Genomic DNA, 22,934 nt, shown 5'->3' with positions numbered 1-22,934 from the left:
CCGAATTTCCCATGTCTTTCTTCGGTGTTTGTCGGCTCCGGAAATATCAAGTATTTATGAGGGACGGCGGAGTTCCATCCAAATTGCGAACAATTGTTAGAGTCTAGAGTGTGTATGCAGGTTAGAAATTATGGCATAAAATTGCAGAAATAAACTTTGGTTTCCCCGGAGATAATCCGAGCCGTAGACACACATTAGACGGTATAGACTTTAAAGTACTTACTTGATACACTTGGGAATTCGATTTGAGCGCCAAGTTCCTGGCACAATCCCCAACGCCTCACCGAGGTTGTGCTAGCTAGTTGATATTATGCTGCGGGATGGATATCCAGCACCTGCAGCCTTGGGATCTCAACGTTTTTCATCACCTACAGAAAACAGTAAAAGGTTAACTCTATTTAGGTTCGAGAAACCCCACGGTAGGTTTGTGACTGTGGCGTAGTCACTACGCCGCCACGCGGACCCCTCGATGAACGCCACCCCTCTAGCTCTCTCAGCTGGAGTTGGTAACCAACAAAGAGAAAGAAATGTCTCATACGAGTGATACGACCGACTAGGTAGTAGAAGCGAACAAAGGATTCGTTAATCGGGACCTGTGGCGACGATTGGCATTTGATAGACGCCAGCGACTAGAGTAGAGCCGGTTTTTGTCGGGGTGATCTACTGGTCAGGTTGTGAGCACTACCGGCGGTTGCGTAGATCTTCCAAGTTTAAAGTAGTGCGGAGGTGGGTGAGTGATAGTTAATGACGCCGACTCCACAAACGTTCCCTGGTTTTCGATCTTACTACATACTTCACCGCGCCCCCTCGACACGGACCTCTATGGGGGCTAAACCATGGGGTTGTGCAGGTCAGACTTTAAGGGTGTTGGGCATTGCATACATTCACATACCGCAGAGATTGCTTCGATACCGGTACTTCAGAATTACTACTCGTACACAGGCACCAAACTATATGTAACCCTAGGCACACTTTCTCAACTAGAGAAACATTATCATTAGAACGTAATAACCGAAAGGAGAGGTGCATAAGTAACCCAGGCCCTCAATCTGCGGCACATCACAGCGTGTCAGCCTTGACCCATGGTTCTTTCTCCTACATGAGCATTGAAATACTTACCGAAGTGACAATATACAAAGCTTGTACTTTTTGAGACTACTCTCCCCTCCAAATCGCTAAACACTCCGTGCGGGAGCTGAAGTAGTACGTTTCACAGGGCGCGCCGTGCGTGCGTGTATTGTGGAGTGGGTACTCTACGTATCGGTAGAGTAATGTAGTGTAGTCCTAGCTAGAGTGTAAAACTCGGTATTCCAGCTCTGCGTGTCTGTCCTACCTACCACTTTTTTTTCAGGGTATATATACCGGAAAAAGTTTTTCCGCACGCAAAATATGCAGGTTCTACCCTGATAAAGTAGATAAATTAGGTGGGTATTTGACGGGCGATTACTCTGCCGGTGTCTTGCCCCCCCTCTCTCTTCCCGATTGATTGTCGAATCGATAGATATCTCGAATTTGACCACAAAACTTATGAGAAAACGCCACCGCCGTTTTGAAGGCAAAGAACCTGGGTATCATAACCGAGGCACTGCTTGAGTAAGCTTCTCTGGACAAGGAGATTAAATTCATCGTATTCGAGATGATTACCTTAGGCTATATGCCTGTTTAGTGCCTGAAATATCCACCTACAGGTCAATTAGCAATTAACCCTACTCTAGAAAGGAAGGGAGCGCTAGCCAAGTTGGAATCATGGATAAAGTGGTCTTTGGGGGTCTTTGATGTAGCTCGTGATCCCAATTAAAGTTGATATAAATATTAACTGACCTGTATCATTTCCAAATCTGCGTGAAGTGCACATTGTTAGGAATTACCCCATCCAGTATATACCTACAACGAATGCCATCAACTTCCTAAAGGAAATCTCCGACACGGACCAGCGGCTAGGCGCCGCAATATCGCTTTGGCGCTGATTTGCGTGTTGTATTCAATTCTACTCTACTTACGCAAATGACGGGGGAGTTTAAACAACCGCTTGCCTACCCGCAGCTACAGTGCCGGGAGGGAAGAACCTCTCTACTGACTTGGTATTGCCCGTTGTTGTTTCCCAAAAAACCTTCAATGGCATGTTAGTATCTACAATAGCGTACTCGGTTTTCATATTAGTATGGGACAGGTCATAGGTCGAAGAGGCTGAAAAGGTAAGGCACAATTGTGCACAATAATAATCATCCCATAATCGCGCGGGGCGGGAGAAAGGCAGATATCGGCTCCTGCTGATCATCCAATGTCTCGGCAAACGTCTTTCTATACTTTTTTTCCCGTCTGTAATTGATATCCTCTTCACTATTGGTGTGCTTGGCCGTTCATGGGTTTTCATGCGAGTTTGTTATGTACCCAGGTACATATCTTTTGCCTGTCCTCACCCCTATTTCCGCCGCCGCACCTCCCGCTGTAAGCTTCCGAATCCTTGGGTCTCCTATTAGTAAGATAAGATGAGGTGGGCCTTCTTGTGCGTACCAATTTCCCTACCTCCAGATACTCTATTGAGTTTTACCATTAGTACAGGTCCAAGGAATGTCGATCATACCCCAGTCTGGGGCTGATTCGAAAGTAATGTTTCTAAATATAGACGAGCATATATAAATATGCCAACAGATCAAATCAGATGCGTGATTGAAGCATCTCGTGCCCTTGCACTTCCGATGAGGCCCTGATTGTGAATGAGTGATTTACCTCTCGCTAGATCCAGATCTCGATTTCTCGACATAATTTAACTTCAGAGACACGGCGTTCTAATGACCGCCTATTGTCATGAACCCTGGGTTGTTCATGTTGGTTTTGTGAGCAATGCGATGTGTTCAGGTTGCGCAATTCCGCACACGCGTTTTCTATAGACGGGCACTCTTCCTTTCCTTAAAGCTTTATTGGGCTTATTTAGAGTAGTTAAATTTGATGTTTGAAATCCAGGGGGTGGAAGTTACGTCTTACGGCCTCCGGCGATCTGCGGGGGGCAGTCGGGGCCGCCGTCAGGTAAATGGTATCGTGTCGGAGAATTAATTCTGGATAATAACGGGACAATATATGCGAGCCTCATGTACTCTAAACAGCCATAAACTAATGTTGAATAACTGTAGGGCTGACTGCTATACTCGGAAGTATCAGGTCGGGTATGGTGTTCCGAAGTAAAATGGAACCGCGCTTTTTCTGTTGGCAGGTTAACTAGATCCTGTTATCTACTCTAATGACCCATAACGTCGGATACGAGAGTGCTTTACTGTTCAGAATCCTCATACCTTGTATCTTTAGGGCACGATGTATGCAAGGGAGTAGTGACCACATTTGGTGCGCCAAGACAGTTTTCTACTATTCTCTAGGCTCGTTAGTAAAGCAAGTGCAAGCACATCGAAGTGACGTACCAATTAGGGCGAATGATAGTGACGCGCGCGGTTGCTAAATTTCTATTTTAACTAGTCCTTTCGCAAGATATCAAGACGGACAACGTGTAGCTAATAACAGTAAGTTTGTTCTTGGGCATTTTAGAAAAATATGATGTCCTAGTGCACATAATCAGCTTATAAATACATTAGAAAGGAAAATCAAGTCTTCAAACCTTTGATCACGGGGTCATACTGCTTATTGATAAGCCATGGGAAACTTGACCATAATTAAGCCCTACACATTCCACATGGAGTGGCGGAGATGCCCTGTGCTCCCCCCTTGAGATTTTATTTTACAAAAGTGGAGATGGTAGGTGATAAACCAGTGAGAAGAGACGTCAAATTCCGATGGATGCCTTTTAAGAGCTGGTCTTCAATTGATGTTGGCCATTATTCATTATGATGACAAAGAAGAAGAGGAAGAAGAAGCGAGGGCTGTAAGGGGTACTCTTACTTGTAGCTACATTTACATGCAGATGTGTTTTCTGAAACGTGTTTCCATTACGCGGATCATTTTACGCTAGTGACGTCCTAAAGATGACGCGGCATTCCGGGATTTTTGTTTCGACAACGACGCAGCTAGAGTACCGCTCTACTCAAAATTAGCCCAGTGATATAACAAGAGAGCTGAACAAGGCTTATAGATGAGTCTTCAATGGCGGGTGAAGTTAAATTCAAGTTATAAAGTATAAGAAGTGATATCTTCACAGACTATCACTCGCATGGGAGCTTAAACGCCTTTTTCTCCCCCCCCCCCCCTAACATCCGGTAAGCTAACCCACGAGGAATTTTTCAGTCCTTCTAAACCCGTTACTTATTTCCCTTTGATATAAAGGGAGGCTTGAAGTCTTCGCCTGGATGATCTCGCGTCAGAAGGCATCACTCGATTAAAGTCAACTAATAGTTCTGTAAGATGTGGTTTCCACAATACTGTCTATAGCCTTCAGATATCCCGTGAATTCTCTATCGAGCGTTGTAAAGCTATTACTGTACGTAGAGGCACAGTGTCGAATGAACTGATGTCCTATATGTATGTCGTTGGTTTGTGAATCATATACTATCACTCGGTAGCTGGTTAGCGGCACACTATTCCGCCCCATTTTCCTGTTGCCTTTCCGATAGGTTTTCCTGTATGTGCTTCTGCTCACCAACTTCGACACTCTGAATAATGTCTATAACCCCTGGATACTGTTGAATTTTGGCTACGTTTAGTAGAACTTGTGCCCATGGCTTGGTTCTCTAGGTGCGTAAAAGCGGGAGGGCACACGTTACTATTAGTGAGTGGGTTGAGGCGTAGGAGAGGAAACGTTTCCATAAGCCTCTGACTTTTCCCTCGCACGATTAATGGAAACTTACAATCAGCACAACCCTTCAATAGGAGCCCTACTGTGTTGATCAACTGGAGCCATATTATAACTGTCTGGAGAGCTCCAGACTCGTTGGAAGTCGTATGCTCTAATCGCCCATCTAGCTCGAGCTCTCTACCCCTAAGATCTAGCAGTTGCAGAACATATACTAGGGCTAGATGTATGCCCATCGGTCGAAAATCCAACAAGCATGCCCCGCTCTTTCTTTTGGAGGTCGTTTTATTCTATCTCCGAGGGCACAAATGAGTGAGTGGGGTCTTCCTATCTTCGGAACGCACGTATAGGTACAGCCGTGCCCTCAAAGTTTTGGCACCCTGTAAAAAATCCGCGATTACAACAAAGAATTTTGGTCCTCTTTATCAGAGGGTGGTCATACAAAGTGTTATAATATACCATAATATGGAGATATCTAACTATAAATTTCTCTTTGTAGTTGTTCTTATTCGACTGTTGATATCACCACTTGAACATGTGAGCTTCGAGACTGGGGTTGCCAAAACTTTACGGACACGGCTGTACGTTCCTGAACAAGATCAGATATGAGTATCTATATAACCACTAAGATGTCAGCATTCGCTCGAGGGTCGATATTCCTTCCAAGCCTAGAGAAAGTCTGGGTCAAATGCACACAGGCATTTCTTTCCCTCAATTTATTTGAGTCCATTTAGATAGGGCCACTCTTACATACTACATGTAATCTGAACATGTAACTGCAAACCACAACTAGAATTCGAACATGACGGGAAGTGTCGGGGTCTACACTCACAGCTACTGGTACCTTTACTAATGTACCTCCCGACGTCTAGCATTTACCAATGTACTTACTAGCACATACTCCCAACCTTATAAGCCTCAAAAAACTCTCTTTACGTATTCATTTTCTATCAAAATATCACCACCCCATAGCAGCGCCATACATACATACATCTAGGAGCCAGGAATATCAGCGGTCTTTCTTGTAATAATTGGAAACCTTACACTGACGCTTTGATTTAATCTCTAGGAGCTATTAGTAGCGCGCACTAGCTACATCAATTTATCGGCCTCTATCTCCTCCCTTGATCTGTCTCGGAGTTCGGAAGGTATTAGGCCCGCCGGTGGCCGGCCGGCTCCAGCGGAAGATCGGGATCCCTGGAGGAGATAAATACGAGTTACAACGCTACATGCATGGCAATATCTTTGTGGGGATTAATTCCTGATATAGTAGAAGTACCGCTGTGATTACATGTATATTTCTAAAGGCGTCAGAAGTGGAAAACTATAATATTAAATAACTGCGTATTCGTACTGACGGGACCGGGAAGGTTATTAGGGTTATTAGTTCATTTCTTGCTCGGTGTCTTTCGATTTTCTTACTCCTGAATTGCTGATATACTTTCATAGCTACCTGTAGAAGATAGAGCATTGCATCTTCTCAATTCAAAAGTGGATTTAATAAAGTCTAGGACATGAGCAATCACAGGATGGGCTCTTTAGCTACGGCAAGGGCCTCTGATCTATCAGGCATCCAATGGTACTGGTACATTCAAATTATACTATGACTCATCAGGTGTTAGTAAATTGAGGGGATATAGTCTAGTCTCCTGATCATAGAACAGATGTTATTGAAGTAGCTTCTCTACATGCTCTAGCATCGATTATTCGAGAACTCTGCCCCGATATTCCAATCACATAGGAATACCTCCGTGGAAACGTCAGGGATCGTCGCCCTTACATCCCTTGTGCCTAGACACAGACCGGATATATCAAGGTGCCTGGCCGGTCTCGCCTGGTTTGTTGGGAAGTCATGGCCGTGTGTGGCACTGCCTTATGAAGGAGTCTTAACACCCTATGGCTATACAGATCTCAATATACAGAGCAGTATATATATAGATAAACTCTGAAAGATGATTTGCAGGCCAATCTAGGCTTGGCAGGGACGATTCCTTTCTGTATTTCATTCTATATTAATTAACTGATGATCGTCAGCAGTCATGTGCCATACGACCACCATGACACCGCAAAGAATCCCCACTAGTAAACGTTATTCTCCAGAAGAGCCAGAGGGGGAAACATAATTCGCTCCCCACATAATTAAGGCAAAGGTTTGATTTTGCGTTGCGTTGTGATTCCACTTCTAGGTAGCTGTCCAATCCAGTCAGCACGCAGCTCGAAGCTTGCACATAGCAATTAGTTCCTTCATGCCAGTCAGCACCGGCTTCCAATTCCAGCTTTCTTTCTTTCAGCGTTCGCACCGGCAAAGCCCGGGAGGCAGGGAGAAATCTTGTTTCCCAGACAGCATTCTGCTGTCTCACCTCATAACCCTCCCCCTTATTAAGCCATGTCGTCGTCAAAATCCCATGTGAAACCAAATCCACCCCCATTTGCGTCGATCCCACAAAACAACGTGGCCCTCCCCGCGAGTGAGATCTTGGTTGATGGTGGGTGGGGAAAAGAGCTTATCGCGGGGTCTTACTTCGGTTGAGCCGAGCATGTGCACCACGATGTAATAACCTCCCGAGACAATAACTAACTCACGACAGCCCAATCGGTTTCTATTCCAGCTGTACCTTATCTTTGTCTCTAAGACTAGACTCGCTCATGTTGATGTCATGGATTGGTACGTACTCGGTCAATACCAAGTGACGATGTTCAATGCTGTGGAAGGAGACAATCAGCGCAGATGGTATTTAGTTAATCGAAATGTGGTATATTTATTAAAACAACAGGAGTAGTAGTAAGTAAACGTTAACCAATCTCCCTTCTCATCTCGTGACAATGAACCCATAACTCCGGCCCCCATAGACATAGGCCCATCCAACATAAGTGTACCAGCAAAACCCGCATAGTAGCAAAATTAAAGATCAAGAAACATCATCAAAGAATGAATCGAATCCACATTGTATTTTTCCGTAAAAAAAACCAATCTTCTCTTTTTTTGTCCCCACTTCTTAGTTGAATTTCCTCATACGTCTCTTCTTCTCATGCAATGAATGCAATTGCAAATTTCCCAGTGTAACATAACGAAAACCCGTAATCGACTCCAGTTCCCATCTTTGCGCTGAAACAAAACAAACAAAACAAAGGAAAGAAAAAAACGAGGAAATACGAGTATAAAAAAAAGTAAACAAAAAAGAAGGAACTCTCAAAAAAAAGTAAACTAAAAAGTCTTTACACAGAACGTAACAAATTCTAGTAGGGGATTGTTCTACCAGAGAAACCAAAAGCAAATCTTTTGAAAAGCCTAGGCACGATGAGAAAAGTAAGTAGAAAGGGAGAGAAAAAGCAACAAAAGAAAAAACCTGCCCCCAACTCGCCAAAACGAAACCCCATTTCCAAGCAAAAAAGAAGCAGAAAAAGCAAATGAAAAGAAGCAACGAAAGGCTAGTTTTATCGATGACCTTGCACCCAACCTCGTGCCCAGTCGCCAGGTCCCAATCCCGTCTAGAATGGAGACAAACGCATACACATCTTCCCTGTACTATACATGTCCTGTGACGAAGTCGCGCGTCCTTCCCTTTCTTTTCTTTTTTAGTCTGATTTTGTAGAGCTGGCCAGTACAGGTGATTCGGCCAAGAGCGCTTCCTCCGGTCCAGGAAGATCCGCAAACCAGGGATGCGCCAGAACCTTTTCGATTGTTGGTCTTCGCTCAACGTCGCGGTCGAGCATCAACCGGATTAAGTCGAGCGAGGTCTCAGACATAACGAAGGGAATCCGGAGTTCGCGATCCATAATTTCATCAATCTTGACATTTCGATTAGAAAGTAATCCTCAAGAACTATTTTTAGGGTGACTCACGTTGTAGAACGGATTCTCCTTGTAGCAGATGGTGTAGAGTAAAACACCCAACGCCCAGACATCTTGTTCTTTGCCCTTGTAAGATTTTCCGGCGAGGACTTCAGGAGCAGCGTAATCTAAGTTATTGTTAGTCTATTTTTATTTCCCTCAAGTTCACAAGCTCAACACATACCAATAGTACCAACGAAGACATCAAAAGGCCCGTTCCGAATGTAAGCAGCGCTTCCAAAATCGATAACCTTGATGTTGCCCTCGCCGTCCAAAACCACGTTCTCATCCTTGATGTCTCTGTGCACAACACCCGCCTTGATATGCAAATGATGAAGCGCTCTAGCCACCTGCACGAAGATACTTCTGCACTCGTCCTCGTCCATGTTGACCTTCAGCTCGATGTAGTCGAACAAATCCATTCCGGGGAGGCCGTGAGGGACCATCTCGATGTAGTAGTTGATGTCGTCCTCAAAGAAGTCGGTCATCTCAACGATATTGGGGTGCTTAAGTCCGTCTCTTCGTAGGTAGTCCAGAACATGAATCTCCAAAGGAACGGTTCCAAGCCTTCGGTCCCGCGTCCATGTATCGACGAGAATACGGCGTTTAGTTACATATTTGAGGACGACGCGCTTTGCATGGTTTCTCTTGTATCTTGCAAGCTTGACTTGACCATAGGCTCCCTGGCCCATTTCCTCCAGGATCACAAAGTCTGAGATAGCCTTCTTTCGTTTAGACATTCCGATAGATGCAGTTGAGGGTACGTGTTTGAGGGTGGTGGGGGACTGACACTCGTCGTCGGAGCTGGGTGGGGTTGGAGACTGTTGAATGGCGTCGAGCTCCCTTAAGAGATTGGCGGGAGAGCCTGGGTCCTCAGGTGAGCTGGGAACTGTAGGAGTGCTCGGCTGACCTGGGCTGGGCCTCTTTGGTGGTGTCAGCGGACGTCGAGAAGCTGCAGAGGCCGGATCTATGTCTAGGGATGCCGCGTGTAGGTGTCGGGAGTACGTGATCCAAAGTGCGTACACAAGCTGGCCCTTCTCCGTAGTACCATTTCGCTCATCTTCATCATCTACAATCATGACCTCTTCCCTATCTTTTGATTCTGACATCACAACCCTCATCTGTACATCTACCTTCAACTCTGCACCATCACGATGTCTGGCTGGAAGACCACTTGATTTTGAGAAAACTGCGATCGCGTCCTCCTTGCCATCCCTCAAAGCAATCATAGCCTTTGCCTTTCGGAAGGAATGCTCAGGGATGACCATACCATCTACAAGATTAACACCGTCCTCATCTACGAGGAATCTGAGGATTCGGTCGAACTGCGGAATCAACTCGTTGATGTCGAGCCCAACCGGTGTCAACTGCCCAAAAAGCGCAGCAGAAAACACAGCATTGGAGCTTGTGATTCTCAGAGTTGAAGCCGAGAGCACGATGATACCGGCAATGTGGGGGAACGACGAGACTCTAAGGGCTTTTCGGTCAGGCAAAGGCTCGACACCGCAGGGAATCGCCATTCCATCCATGCTTATCGCTGTAAACTGATGAATCATGGCAGTCTGATCCATGTCGACGCATCCATCAGCTCTCTTGGGAATCATCGGAATCAAGTCAGAAACGTCGACACCAGTCTCGGGAAGAGTCTCCTCTCCAAAGATGTTCTTGACGTTGCCGGTGAAGCGCATGGCCATTCCTTTTGTGCCTTCGTCCTCTGAAACGTACAAGAATGCTACATCCTCGCTGATCTCCTCCAAAACCCAGATTAATCCTCCCTTCTTCTCCTTCACCCACAAACTGGCGGCTCCGGTGTTACCGTTCCTCTTTTGGATCGGTACGACGTCTCCGCATAGAATTACTCCCCTCGACTTGTTTTGTGGATGGTGAAGGGTTGCGTTTCCACCATTGGGTAAGTCGCCATTCTTCCGTGGGGAGCTGGTATAGAATATATCAGTCTTGGATCTCCTGTTGCCACCAGCAAACGTGCCATTCTGTAGCATCGCTCCGGTGACGTTCGGTGACCCGTGATGACTGTGCGGGTAGGGGAACGACATTGAGGAATTCTCTCCAGAATTAAGTTTAGCTGCGAGCCACTCCCGGCGCTCCTCCCTTACAACTTCCAGAATCCCAATCTTTCGAACCTCAGCTTTGGTGACACCGAAAACCAGGCAAGCCAAATCGTTGGCGGCCAGAATTGTCCAGGGGTGGTGCGCTTCGGTTGTGAAAATCGCTTGTGACGCAGGAGTGTACCGGCTTGTATGACCGTGGACGGAGGATTTGCTCATCATTGGCCGCGGGCCCATCCCGTTCGCAGACTGTGGGACATCGGAGGCTAGATACGGCTGTGCGAGTGCCTCATAAAGCTTCGTCTGCACTGTCAGAGGTGTTGTATCGGTATAGGTCCTCTTCAGACTGGCTCTTCGAGTCGGGGGCGGGGAGCTGTGTGAGGTGGATGTCGACTCGTTGGTTGTCGAGCGGGATGTGCCTTCAGATCTAGTCCCCATTCCATTGATAGAGCTTGCAGATATAGTCGCGCCAATTCCCCTCTTCTCCTTCGAAGAAGCCGTAGGCCCAAAACTCTGCTCAAAGGGGTTCCCATCTACCTCAGCAGGCCCCGAGACTGGCCCTGACATCAATGGGATATTCTCTTCGGACAAAAGATGAGCTTTTTGCAGCAGATCTATTATACTCGCTACCTCCTCGTCTCCATCGATCCTGGCTTGGGCAGACGCTATCATGGGGGATTGCGTTCCCCATCCCAGTTTGTCCCTCATGAACTCTATGCTTCGCTTAAGGATGTTTTGTCTGCTATGGATGAGGTCTTCAGACTGATTTGCAAACGAGAATGAATGTAGCGACTCTGTTGGAAAGCGTGCAAGGTCCTCGCATGACCCCAACGTTGGCGATGTGGGGAATGAGATTGAATTTACTCGGGTTCCAGGCACTGACTTTGAGTGCATGGAATTGGGGATAACGAAGGTCTGCGCGCCAGGAGGGGGGGGCACTTGCTGTCGTATCCGTCGTAGGCCGGAAGTGTACAAATGGTCACCTTCACCAATGGCTACTGGACTACTAGAAGTACAAAAGAAGAAGAAAAACCGTTCAGCTTCTCACGAGCTCTAAAAAATTCCCTCCAATGGATTGAGGGTAGACAAGAAAAAAAAAGCTTATGAGAAATAACAACATACTGAGATAAGGGATCGACGATCCGTTGTGGAGCACCAGAATCTATCGAGAACCGTATCTTTGGGCGAACCGATAAAGAGCCGGCGTCGTTACCGCTGGGGGGGAAATTAAGGCTGACTGATTTTACTGGTGGAGTAGATTTGGGTCGAATGATCTCGCCCACGGAGTCTGAGCCTTCGCCTGCGTTGGGGGGGGGGAAGTCGTCAGCATGGGCCGTTGTCGATAAGCAAGTACATAGAGTTGTGATCGTGCATGTACAACATGCCGTACATAGACCACGCATTCTGCGGGGGAGAGACAGACAAGAGAGCAAAGGAAGGGAGGAGCGGGGGAGGGCAGCAGCTTTCTTCCATATTTTTTTTTCTTTACCACCCTCTGAAAAAGACGGAAAGAATACTCGCGCGTTAATTAAGTCCTGAGAAATTTTTGTGAGGTCGTTGCTACCAAGAATTCTCAGAACTTAATTAACGCGTGAGTAGTTATTAGGGGAAATGAGATATTTAGGGGAACACTGTCTCTCTATCTTGTGCTCCTCTCTTTCCCAGGACACTGGTACTGATGTGGAACAAAAAAAAGGTGCACTTTACTCCTAACCACGGAAAATAATATTGAGACTCACCATTGCGATTATTCGAGACTGTGAGTCCTTCCATTAAATACTCTCAAAGCTAGAAGACTTGAATTGTAGAATCTTGCGGTAAGAAAAACGACGCCGCAGAGAGCCAAGAGAGAGTTCCACGAATCTGTTTCTCTTTGCGATCTGTGCTGTGTCTTTCCTATCACTTTCTGTAAATAATTGTCTTTTTTGTAATCTTTTTTCTTCTGTTCGTCGCGCGGGTTGGTAAAGGGTAATGTATGATACAATAAAAAAAAACTGAAGAAAAGGTCCGCAGGATGGGTTCAGGATTATATCGCCTTGCTTAGCCGGCCGGTTTTGTCGACGGGAGTTTTAAAATGCAGGCTGTCTATGTAATTCAGAAGGGATGGTGGGTAAGATATGGAGGGCCGGGAGAGGTGGGGGGGAGGGGGGCTTATGGATTATGAGTGGGAGGTTGGGGGGTGACCGGGGGGGGCAGTGACGGTGTATGGCTGTCTGGCTGGTTGGATTATTGATTGATTGATAGACAGGCGGGAGTGTGGAGTGCAGTGAGTGAGTGCCAGTGACCGTAGCGAAAGTTTTAATCTGCACTGATTAGAGAGTGAAGTGAGTTCTATTGTATTGTTGTTTTTTTGCTAATGCTACTTCTGCGGGTAGTGGTTGATGCTGCTGCTGCTGCTGCTTTGGAAGTCTTGGTTGAACACTGGGCAGCAGTGGCAATAGATCAGACGAGTGCAACAAAGACGGCGGCTATGACGGGGATTACGCGGGGGGGGGGGGGGGGGGTATGAGAGGTGAGAGGGAGAGGGAGAGGGAGAGAGGTATAAAGGGAGGGAGGAAGGAGGATTGAGGATTGAGGATGGGTGAGAGGTGGTGAAGATGGTGAGAGAGGAACGGAAGGATGGATAGATCGTGAGCGTGATGTGTTGTAGGCAGTTGGGACTGTAGGCGCCAGATGATAGAGTCACAGAAAGCGTGAACGAGTGAGTGTGCCTGCTTGGTGGTTGTGCGGCGCGGCGTTCTATCTCTCTCTCTCTCTCTCTCTCTCTCTCTCTCTCTCTCTCTCAAGGTTCTCTATCACTCACTCACTACTCCCTCAATCACTCACGCCCTCACTCACTCCGTATCCGCGGCGGTGGTAGCAGCGGTAGTACATGTAGTGAGCGAGTGAGTGGTGGACCAGGCAGGACCTAGCGGTGGGTGGCTGGCGTCTTACCACTGTGGGCAAGTAGAATACTTACTTGCCTTAGTGCGTGCCTGCTTGGGTTGTGGGGAGAGAGACAGAACAGGCGGACAGACAAGACACAAAGAGGCTCTTTGCTTGAACGCCCCCCCCCCCCCCCCAGCCCAACCCAGGAATAGAACTGAATGTAGCCAAGCGAGGGTGACGGATTCAACGACTAAAGGCCGGCCGGGCAACGACCCGAAAGACCTGGTGAGGAGCAGCAGGAGTCTGGAGGAGAATAAGGAATGAGACCATGTAGGTACCATACATCCATAGCTACATGTACCCACTGCCGTAAACCCCGAATGATATTGGGAGTAATATTTCTCACTGAGGAAGGAGAACACTCGCAAACGAGTTAGGCCCAATGTTTGGAACGACTTGATAAAAAGGTCAAAGTGGTATTATGTAGGTAAGTGTACCTACTGTAGGTACCTGTCGGTACCTGTATCGAATCATACAGACCAACATCCAGATGCGTCGATGAACAAGACGATTCATCTCGGTATCACGAACCCCTCCCCAAAAAGGTCAATAACGTCCCTGCTTGAACACACGTTCATGACCTTGTCTTCCTGTCCTGTCCTCCTGTACCACAGTTGGTAAGCAGAGCAAGCCCCCAAGTGAGTAACAACTCACAGAAGCAACACCAAACCAAACTAGGTTCGGTTTCCTACCTGCTTCTTCGCGAATTCGTCTTCTCAGGTCCCGGGCGTCCCTTCACGGACTACATCGTATGGATGGATCATGTATGTATCATATCTAGAGCTAGAGCACATGTTACATTGTACCTACATACGGTAGTCTGCCTCACGGGTCCGTTCACCGTCTCTCCTAAAACCTTATTCAATGGGGAGCTGCTCGACAGAAGCAAATCTGTCAGCTTTCTCATCCACTCACGACTCACCTCCATCATCATCATCATCTGGCATTCTCATACCTAATCATCTGCTGGAGATCTCCTGAAAACCCCCTCTTCGCCGCTTCATAACGCCGCTTCATAAAAAACCGTCACCCCCGGCTTTCCCGGCCTAAGGCTTCATGAGGGCCCCCGCCGAGAATTCAAATCAGACTGATCAGATGTTTCGACAGGAGAAAATAAAATAAAAATGATACGTACTTCATCATCATCACTTCAATTTCCGCTCCAAGATATCTCCCCGGGAAGCCTCCCACATGGTAGTCTACATACTATACAGGGTCACCCCTCTCTCTGATCTTTCTCCCCACGCTCAGATGAACTATTATTTTGCGGGTAACTGCTTGAGCTTGATGCACGGTAACTAGCACGCACGATATCTGCCGTATAATTGCGCATTCAAACCTCGAAACTTGTTTCGTCCTGTCTTCTTCATGCGCTTACTCTAGGGTAGAGCAAGTACTCATACTGTCCGTAGCCTGGTACGCTGCTCCTACTCATACCCTGAGATAAATCTCTCCTTGTTCAGTGCTTCTCTCTAAGACTGAAGTGGAATGTGAACCACACCACTTTACGCGCAGTTACCATGCCCTGTCCACACATCACGGTTCTAGAGTTAATAGCGTATCTTCTTAACCGGAGATCTTTTCTTTTGACGTCAATTTCCCCTCCACCGCTTACGTTTTCCAGCTTCATTCAGCCTGGTCCGGATGCGAGATGGACCCTTCCTACCCATCTTCTCTCCTTGCGAACCTTGCACGAAGATCCCATCAAGCTATTCCTCTTCCTTACGTTCCACCAACTCCCGAGCGGAGGTTGAAAGGGAATAATAAAAAATAAAAAAAACCTCTAGGTTCAGGTTCACCAGCCCAAGACTAAATTTTTGAACCTCCTCCCCTCAAAAGCAATTCTTATCGAGAATTACCACCAAAGAAAAAACGAGTTGTCATAAAATATATCCGCCCCTAGCCCCGCTTCCCCGCGTTCTGTGCGCGCGAATCATGTGCAAGTATTGATAATAGGGAGGTACATACATGTAGTAGAGTAACCTCTACTCAGACATACATGTGGCTACAACTGAGTGCTCATATCTACCGTCCCTATACCATAAATACTTCCGAGTTCGCCCTAATAATTAGATACGATCCTAAGGCTTCAATTATACTAACTTACAATAAGATTTCTGAGGTTATTACACTTTACTTGAATGATTCCCCATGCCTTCTGATAGAATCCAGCCTGGCCTTGCTGCAGTAGCATTTAGAAGTGGTGTGTCTTAGACGCAGATGGCGCTCAAAACCCCTAACTGCTCTAGGTACTCCATGTACCAACAAAGGGTGCATGCAAGACGTTGTAAGGAAGACCGCTTACCGGTACTCTACAGGTCTCGGCATAAGATCGATCCTATTAACAATATCGTTTTTCCCTTTCGATCAAGAACGATATATTCCTGAATATCGTCGTTCGTCATGGAGGTGTATGTAGCCACGTTATCCAGAGACAGAAGGAAAGGATGTTTCATGGGGGGAGCGTGACAGTTGTTTTCTCTAGTTGTCAATCGGTTTTGTTGTTATGATAGGTTAGAGTCATTGTAGGTACAATACCGGAACAACCAACACCCGTCTCATCTGAATAGTGAACCATCTACCTTCAGCTTACACTAGGCTCTCGTGACATGTTTTTTTTTCTCGTTTCAGACCCTTATTCAATCCATCAAGACATAGCAACCATGCTCATTAGCATTGATGTGGTAGCACCTGACCTGCGTTCTGCCCGCCGCCCTGGCCGCTGGATTTGGTACAGCGGACCCGAGTTCAACGTTCGTCTCCAGTCTACCGGCCTGCCATCCTCTATTCCTTCGTTTGGTGGTGATGAGGAGATAATAATCAAAAAATTTCTTTGTGCATATTTGTGTATTCCCCCACATTTCCCTCTACGTAATGTATGTAGCATCATGTTACATGTTGTCTTGTCGAAACGACGGGAAGAAAGCTGGTTCGCTCCTTCGTTGTTGTTGAGCCTCGACCAATTTCAAAGAATAGAGAGAAATTTTCTCTAACACTACAAACAAAACTAGCTCACCTTAGGAGTTCCGTTAGTTGATTCCTCAAGCTTGAAGTTGACTTTGACTTGGTTGGCCCTATGACTTTTTCTTCGGTTACTACATGTATTTTCTAAGCGCGAGAGAAAATAAGCGAGTGACTGCGCATGCGCCAGGATGTAGGCAAAAAATATAGGCATCAAAGTTCCAAAAGTGCTTTTAAGACCATACCAGTGCTTATTTAATCAAGATCATTTGATTTTCCAAGTCGGTCTTCAAAGTTAAGTTCGTTCCTCTTTGTTCCCTAAATAATTGTTTTCGACGAATTGAGTGATGTGAAACCTATGTATTTGATCCGGTCTAAACTCCGGAACACAGGAACCTGCAAACCAGCGTGCCCATTAACTCTAATCTTCTAAATATCCTAACTTGGGGGCATCCTTCCCCGTTGCCCCGACAGAGTTTTCATTCCTCCTAGCTTCCTTGTCTTGTCTTGTCTTCTTTTTCTCAACGCTTCGTTCTCTGAACTCTCTAATGCACGCATGGCGCAATTGGCTCGTCTCGTTCATGGAGTACCTCAACATATGTAGCAAAAAAAAAGTGAAGACCGTAACTGCAGCCCGCCTAAGATACAGCCAATCTAGCTAGACCGTTATCAATATGATGTCCACATGATCTGCTGACTCTTCGGAGGAGAGGACAACAACAAGAGCTGCTTCAACGTGTTGTCGTGGTCAAGGGGAACGTGCTCTGGGATAAGGAACAACTCCCCTTGCCTCAAGACATGGTGCACCTACAAAGGCCAAATGCAGGAATTTGGAAGGCCCTGTGCGAAAAAACAGGCCTGTATTAGTAAGCGTTTCTCCAGCTTCGGCCAGGCGGGAAAGGCGGGCATTCAGCGGGCATGTTTAAAACACTGTTGTATCGTATCGTTGCACGGACCAGGCATGTAGGCACCCATTCGCAAACTAAACCATTCCCATTGCTGAATAGTTGATGTCATCTGGTCTCGCCTCTACCACGAAAAAGAAACAAATCCCAGGGCACCCACGCGTTAACTGCGGTAGGGTTGGGTGGCTAGGGTGGGTGTGCTGACTCCGGGACTCAGGGTTGACCCTTTTTTTTTTTTTTTGCCTTTTCACACTTGTGGTGGCACCCAATTTCGGAAAATTAAGGTTTACTGAGTTCATAGAATTAATTCTGCTTGTCGCCAGTATGTAGATATACCTGAGGATCCAGTGACACAGGTTTGTTCAATGTGTATGAGTTCAAACTTCGAAGCTTACATGTAGCATAGACATGTAATTGAGCTGATTGGAGAAATTTATGGGCTTCAGCATTTCTTAAATAACCACCAGAAGATCCCTTGTCTGGGGCTGTGTATCTTTTATAGATTATCATAATGCAAAGGCCAGTGACCCAAGGGCAAAAGTGATATTTGAGCTACGGAGTCCCTATTCATGACGTTATTGAGGCCTTTATAGCTAAAATAAATTCTTGAAGTTGTTTACTTACGGCTTAGGGAGGGAAATGATCATAATGGTAAGTTTTGTCACCCTAGGCCCAATGCCTTGGTGACACGGCCGAAATTGGACCGAGGTGGAACGATCGAATCCGGATGTTCCGTGATTATGACGCCCCGGTTATTTTGACCGGGATTCTTACATGTAGGTAGACCGTAGTCTTCTGTGCTACATTAGGTCTTTCTATATTCAGCCTGGGATATACGCTTCGTATTTTCCGAAGACCGGCGGCTTTGGTTTGTTTCCAGAAGAGCGGCGTTAGGTATCTCGGCAATCGTTGGCGGCGGCGGGACGGGGAGACTACCAAGCAATCAAATAATACTCCTGTATCATAACATATTTTCTCCCATCCTTCCCAAGTACGTGTCTATCATATTTGTCTCCTGAAACCTCATAAGGAGGTGATATTATCTCTGTGGATAAACAAAGGTGACTCTGTGTTGTCACTCACATATCATGACCAGTATTGGCAGCTTAGATTCCACCGGAGTTACTGGGTCTTACGCAGGATTGGATTATTAGCTAGTGGATTAGCTGTAACAGCACGAAGAATACTCGAAGGCTTTATAACAGGCCCAGAAAAGACACCTTAACGAAAAGTAGAGGCTTTGGTGCGTAGTAATGAACACATCCCATTTAGTGGCTCTAGTAAGAATGATGGAGTAGAGGGACTGTAAAAAGAAAAGAATAAAACTAGGACTGAGGATGTTGATGACGTTGCTAGAACTCCTCAGAAGCACGCGCAGTTCTCAGTTTTTGACTAGCTAGCTCAACCAATACTCCGTTGACACTCCCACAGCGGTAGCATTTCACAAAAGATCTATCAAATAACACCCTCATCCTGAAATCTCACTGCATGCCAATCTACCTTGAATACAAATCAGCATAGCGCATTATCTAAATTCATTTCTGTTTCAAATCAGTATGAATATCAACGCCCTAAATATCAGCAATCGAGAAAATGGCTTTCCGGCACCTTCATAATACTTAATTATATTGGATCGTGCTTTCTTGAGTCCGAGCGTCCCCAGTCGGGTATGTTGGTCTTAATGTCCTGGTCTGGTACCTGTTGGGTGGGCCCTTACATCTAGACTCCAGATTATGGCTAGGGATCCATGCATCGTGGCTTGTAAAAATAATCAATTGATTGCAGCATAGATTATTACTGGCTACCCCCCGCAGAGACGACAGAGGAAAACATCCAGGATGATGATCTACAGCTAAGCGGGTCTATTTGCGTTCTGTGAGACGCTTTTATCGGTTCTGCAAGAACACGTTTCCCATGTGCAGCTGAAGATCGACTCCCTGGCTGCAAAACCAAGAGGATCAAATTTAGGAGTCAGTCTATTTCTTTCATACAGGTGATGATTCTCTTTGGGAATATAAACTGATATTTGATGTCCGGGGAGGGGTTGGTCTCATATGTTGATGCTTTTATATAGGTAGCCGTCCGTCTGAGGTACTAGGTACTGATCCTCACGATTCAGCTTCCTACGTGCTGTGGTTGAACGTACCTACATAGGTACATACTCTAGAAACCATGGGCCTAGAACTATAGAGAATAATCCACTTCGAGCCAGTAGGACGTAATGAATAGGTATAAAATGAATTTATGCTATGCATCAGCACATCAACAACTCGGCTTCATTTGTGTTTGTCTGTCGTTCTCCCGGCTTCATGCCGGAGAGGCACAAGTATGAGGAAACATTCAAACTTAGGGTAAGCCCTCTTGTTGCTCAAATGGATGAGAACAAGGTAAACGTGGCCATAGTATCCTATCACAAAACAAAGTGACTTCTAGACTTTGTACCCATTGCAAAGCTACAGAACGGCGTGTAGCAATGCCCGCTCACCACGCGTCGACGAATGCCTACAGCATTTGATAACGGTGTTATCATATTGCACCCGCTTTCAGGCCATGGATGCATGCTCTCCGATCTGACCATGGGACTCGATCTTCTAGCGACTCCACACCTTTTCGATTATCAGGCAGGCCGAGTGATAAGGAGGGCCCTGGAGCCTCCATCCATCCCGGGTCCCTTCGGGGGTAAACAAATGAAGTCGGACTTTTGCGGAAAGTCAGGCTGTCTGAAACCCTTCGAATGGTAGCCCTAAAGCATGGGTTGTCTGTCGCGAAGTGATTAGCCCTGCAGTTCCAGCACGTCTTTATGGCCATCGTGATACAGTATTAGGATCGATTATTGTCTGCTTCCAAGCTGCTAGGGTCATAATTTGGGCTCGATCTATTCACTTCTGGCCCAGTCTTAGACAGATATCACATTCATTTAAGCAGTCGTCTCGCACAGTTCTCCACAGTTTGTTTGTGTAGCTAGCTGCAGCCTGTAATGACAACGGTGTATCCGGCTAAAAAGTAACCCCCTTCGCCCTTCACCCTACGGAAAAACCATTGAGGTGACGTTTAGGAAAAAACAAACGGAGAGGCTTTGGGCACACAGTAGACTAAGCGAATTTGCGGGTAGGTAGTCGTGACGAACGGTGCTCTTTTCTTTCTTTTGACAGTTTTAACGGTGGTATTGAAATGCTTGGTTGGCCGTATATTCTAGGGTTGCTTTTTCGAGTCCCGATCTCGATCCGTACCAGTGACAGGACCGGCGATTCTTCAGCTAGGGACTTCACAACAGCTACTGACACCATGTTACCCTACCTGGCGCTGCACGTGCTTATCGATCTTACTCTACTTCTTGCATGCTGCTTGTTACATCTGGGTAGAGAATAAATGCTCTATGAAGTTGGAAACATACTTTAACTCGGTTTCGGCAAGTCGGGCACTCATCATAAAATGTGCTTGAAGACCGAGTGATGGTCTATGACTCCAATTGGTATAGCCATACCAGAGCACAAGTAATCAAGCTCGGCGAGATGGGAATCTCATTTCAGCTTATGATCCATGTTCAAAAGGAAATTAAACTATAAGATGGGGAGGTCATGCATCTCTATCTTGCATATAAGGAAGTCTCACCGGGACTATCATTGTAATGTCCCCTGCGTCAGCCTGTACGTATGTGGGCTCCAAGGGTATCTATGGTAGTCTCCCTTTTCTCTCAAGCCACATCACTAGCGCCTATACATTGGGCCAATTATTATATTACTTTTTGTCTTATCCTATGGGCTTTCCTGGGTCTGGGGATCCCGAAGGTTGGGATGTTAATTGCTAGTGCCCGGTTGATCCGAGCCTCTGAGAACCACTAGACCGTTATAAAAATGTGTGGTCTAAGGGGAACATTATTTGAAGATCCGCTATTATAACTATAAGTTTTGAACTATACGAAAATCCATGCATGGAATGACTTATAATTTCCATTTCTGTCTCGTAATAATTTGTTTATCCTATAAGGCATTTACGTGAGTATATGTACTCTTGTTACGCAAAGTCACTAATGTGACTCCACCTTCCTCACTATTAAAAAAGGAATACTTTACGTTGATGCGTCTCCAGATGGTTAGTAACCAACCGGCCGGCACCCCAAGGTTTACTCAGAGCCTTAATCACGAGACATCACTCGCATGGCTCCGACCTGTCAGAGGTGAGTTCCCCGAAGATCATTTTCGGAGCCCAATTAGGTAAATGTTTATTAAAACAGGTCAAATTATTCATATATCTTGTCCTACGGCGCAAAAGCTTAACATTGAAAGTTTATGTAATGCGAGTGATAGCACATGATCACTAATAGTTGTGCAATTAACCTTATGCAGCGCAAGGTTGCAGACGTATCTTAGGGATCATGAGCTCAGGAGAGATTAAATTCTATACCTACTAGGCCGTTGGTTCTCTGATATATGCTTGATAGTTTTTTTTTCTTTCTTCTTTCAAGGCCGGTAAGTTTTGAGTTTACGTAACGTTTTCCAAGCTTTGTTATTATATCAAAAGTCATATAAGTAGCTAACCCACCGGAACACACGAATCACTGGAAAGACTGGTTCGACATGAGTACGGCCATGTCAGAGAATAAGCGTAAATATCGTGGACACGGGTTACGATATGTGGGCTAGAAGCACAGGGTACAGAATGTATGTGCCCATGTCCATTTGTTGTGAGTCTTCTAAAGTTTAATATATATAATGCCACACGTGCACGTGGTGTACAACGGATGCAGACTCTTACCGTATACCCTTGCAGCTTTTGCACTGCACAGCTGTGTCAGACAGTGAATAAGAATTTCCCGTGGATCTGTCTTTTAACGGACATGGAATAGAGATGACGGCTGTGAACCGGTATCCGCCCGTTACTCAGGCCAGATCTGCAACTCTACTACCTACGAGGCTAATATTTCTACTCGAATATAGCCCCCCACACCATCTTCAATGCATGTATCGACATTGCGTGCTGGCGATCCACGTTCCCGGACGTAGGCAGCCGTTGGGAGTAACAAGAGTGACATAAGCTTGCTCGCTAACTTCTACAGCGCTGCAATGCGGCTGGTACCTTGACATATCCTTCAGTACATGTACTCGTATTTTCCTGACGTTTGTGGACGCGACGAATATTGCATACCATACAAAAATACGCCAAGCTCATGATTTTTGGTGTATGCAATAGTGGCCCAGTTTAAAAACGTCAGGAAGATACGAGTATATGTGTCCTTGAACAGGATTTACAGTGCATGTCGAACACAGCAGACGGGCAGAGTAATTAAGTACACTACCTTGAAGATACATCCATACTATTCTATTGCAAGGTATAGGACAAGAAACGGCCGATTTATCGAGCACTATGCGCTATTAATTTATCTAGGTAACGGTACACCTCGTCGAGTGGCGAATGAGTTACAAGAAGGTCTTCCAAAAGAAGCTTTCTACAGTAACTGGTGCCTATCCCAATATTGACAAACCTGTTTTACTAACGACGTCCAATGAC

General features: G+C 46.0%; 2 protein-coding genes across 2 annotated transcripts; both read right to left on the bottom strand.

Moving 5' to 3' along the window:
* Positions 1 to 8,311: 8,311 nt before the first annotated feature.
* LAJ45_08825 (uncharacterized protein) lies at positions 8,312 to 12,405 on the bottom strand (the record flags this gene model as incomplete). The annotated part of the gene is made up of 5 exons (XM_046118374.1): positions 8,312 to 8,524; positions 8,579 to 8,694; positions 8,751 to 11,638; positions 11,755 to 11,932; positions 12,372 to 12,405. 5 exons carry the CDS (start codon positions 12,403 to 12,405, stop codon positions 8,312 to 8,314), a joined length of 3,429 nt encoding a protein of 1,142 aa, XP_045968330.1.
* A 1,667-nt stretch (positions 12,406 to 14,072) lies between these two features.
* LAJ45_08824 (uncharacterized protein) lies at positions 14,073 to 14,577 on the bottom strand (the record flags this gene model as incomplete). The annotated part of the gene is made up of 4 exons (XM_046118373.1): positions 14,073 to 14,163; positions 14,253 to 14,302; positions 14,375 to 14,432; positions 14,516 to 14,577. 4 exons carry the CDS (start codon positions 14,575 to 14,577, stop codon positions 14,073 to 14,075), a joined length of 261 nt encoding a protein of 86 aa, XP_045968329.1.
* Between the last annotated feature and the right edge of the window lie 8,357 nt (positions 14,578 to 22,934).

Source organism: Morchella importuna (genome assembly GCF_003444635.1).
Source record: "Morchella importuna strain M04M26 chromosome Unknown Morimp01GS032, whole genome shotgun sequence".
Taxonomy (NCBI): domain Eukaryota; kingdom Fungi; phylum Ascomycota; class Pezizomycetes; order Pezizales; family Morchellaceae; genus Morchella; species Morchella importuna.
Note: the sequence above shows the minus strand (reverse complement) of the source record. Positions and strands in the feature narration are given on the sequence as shown.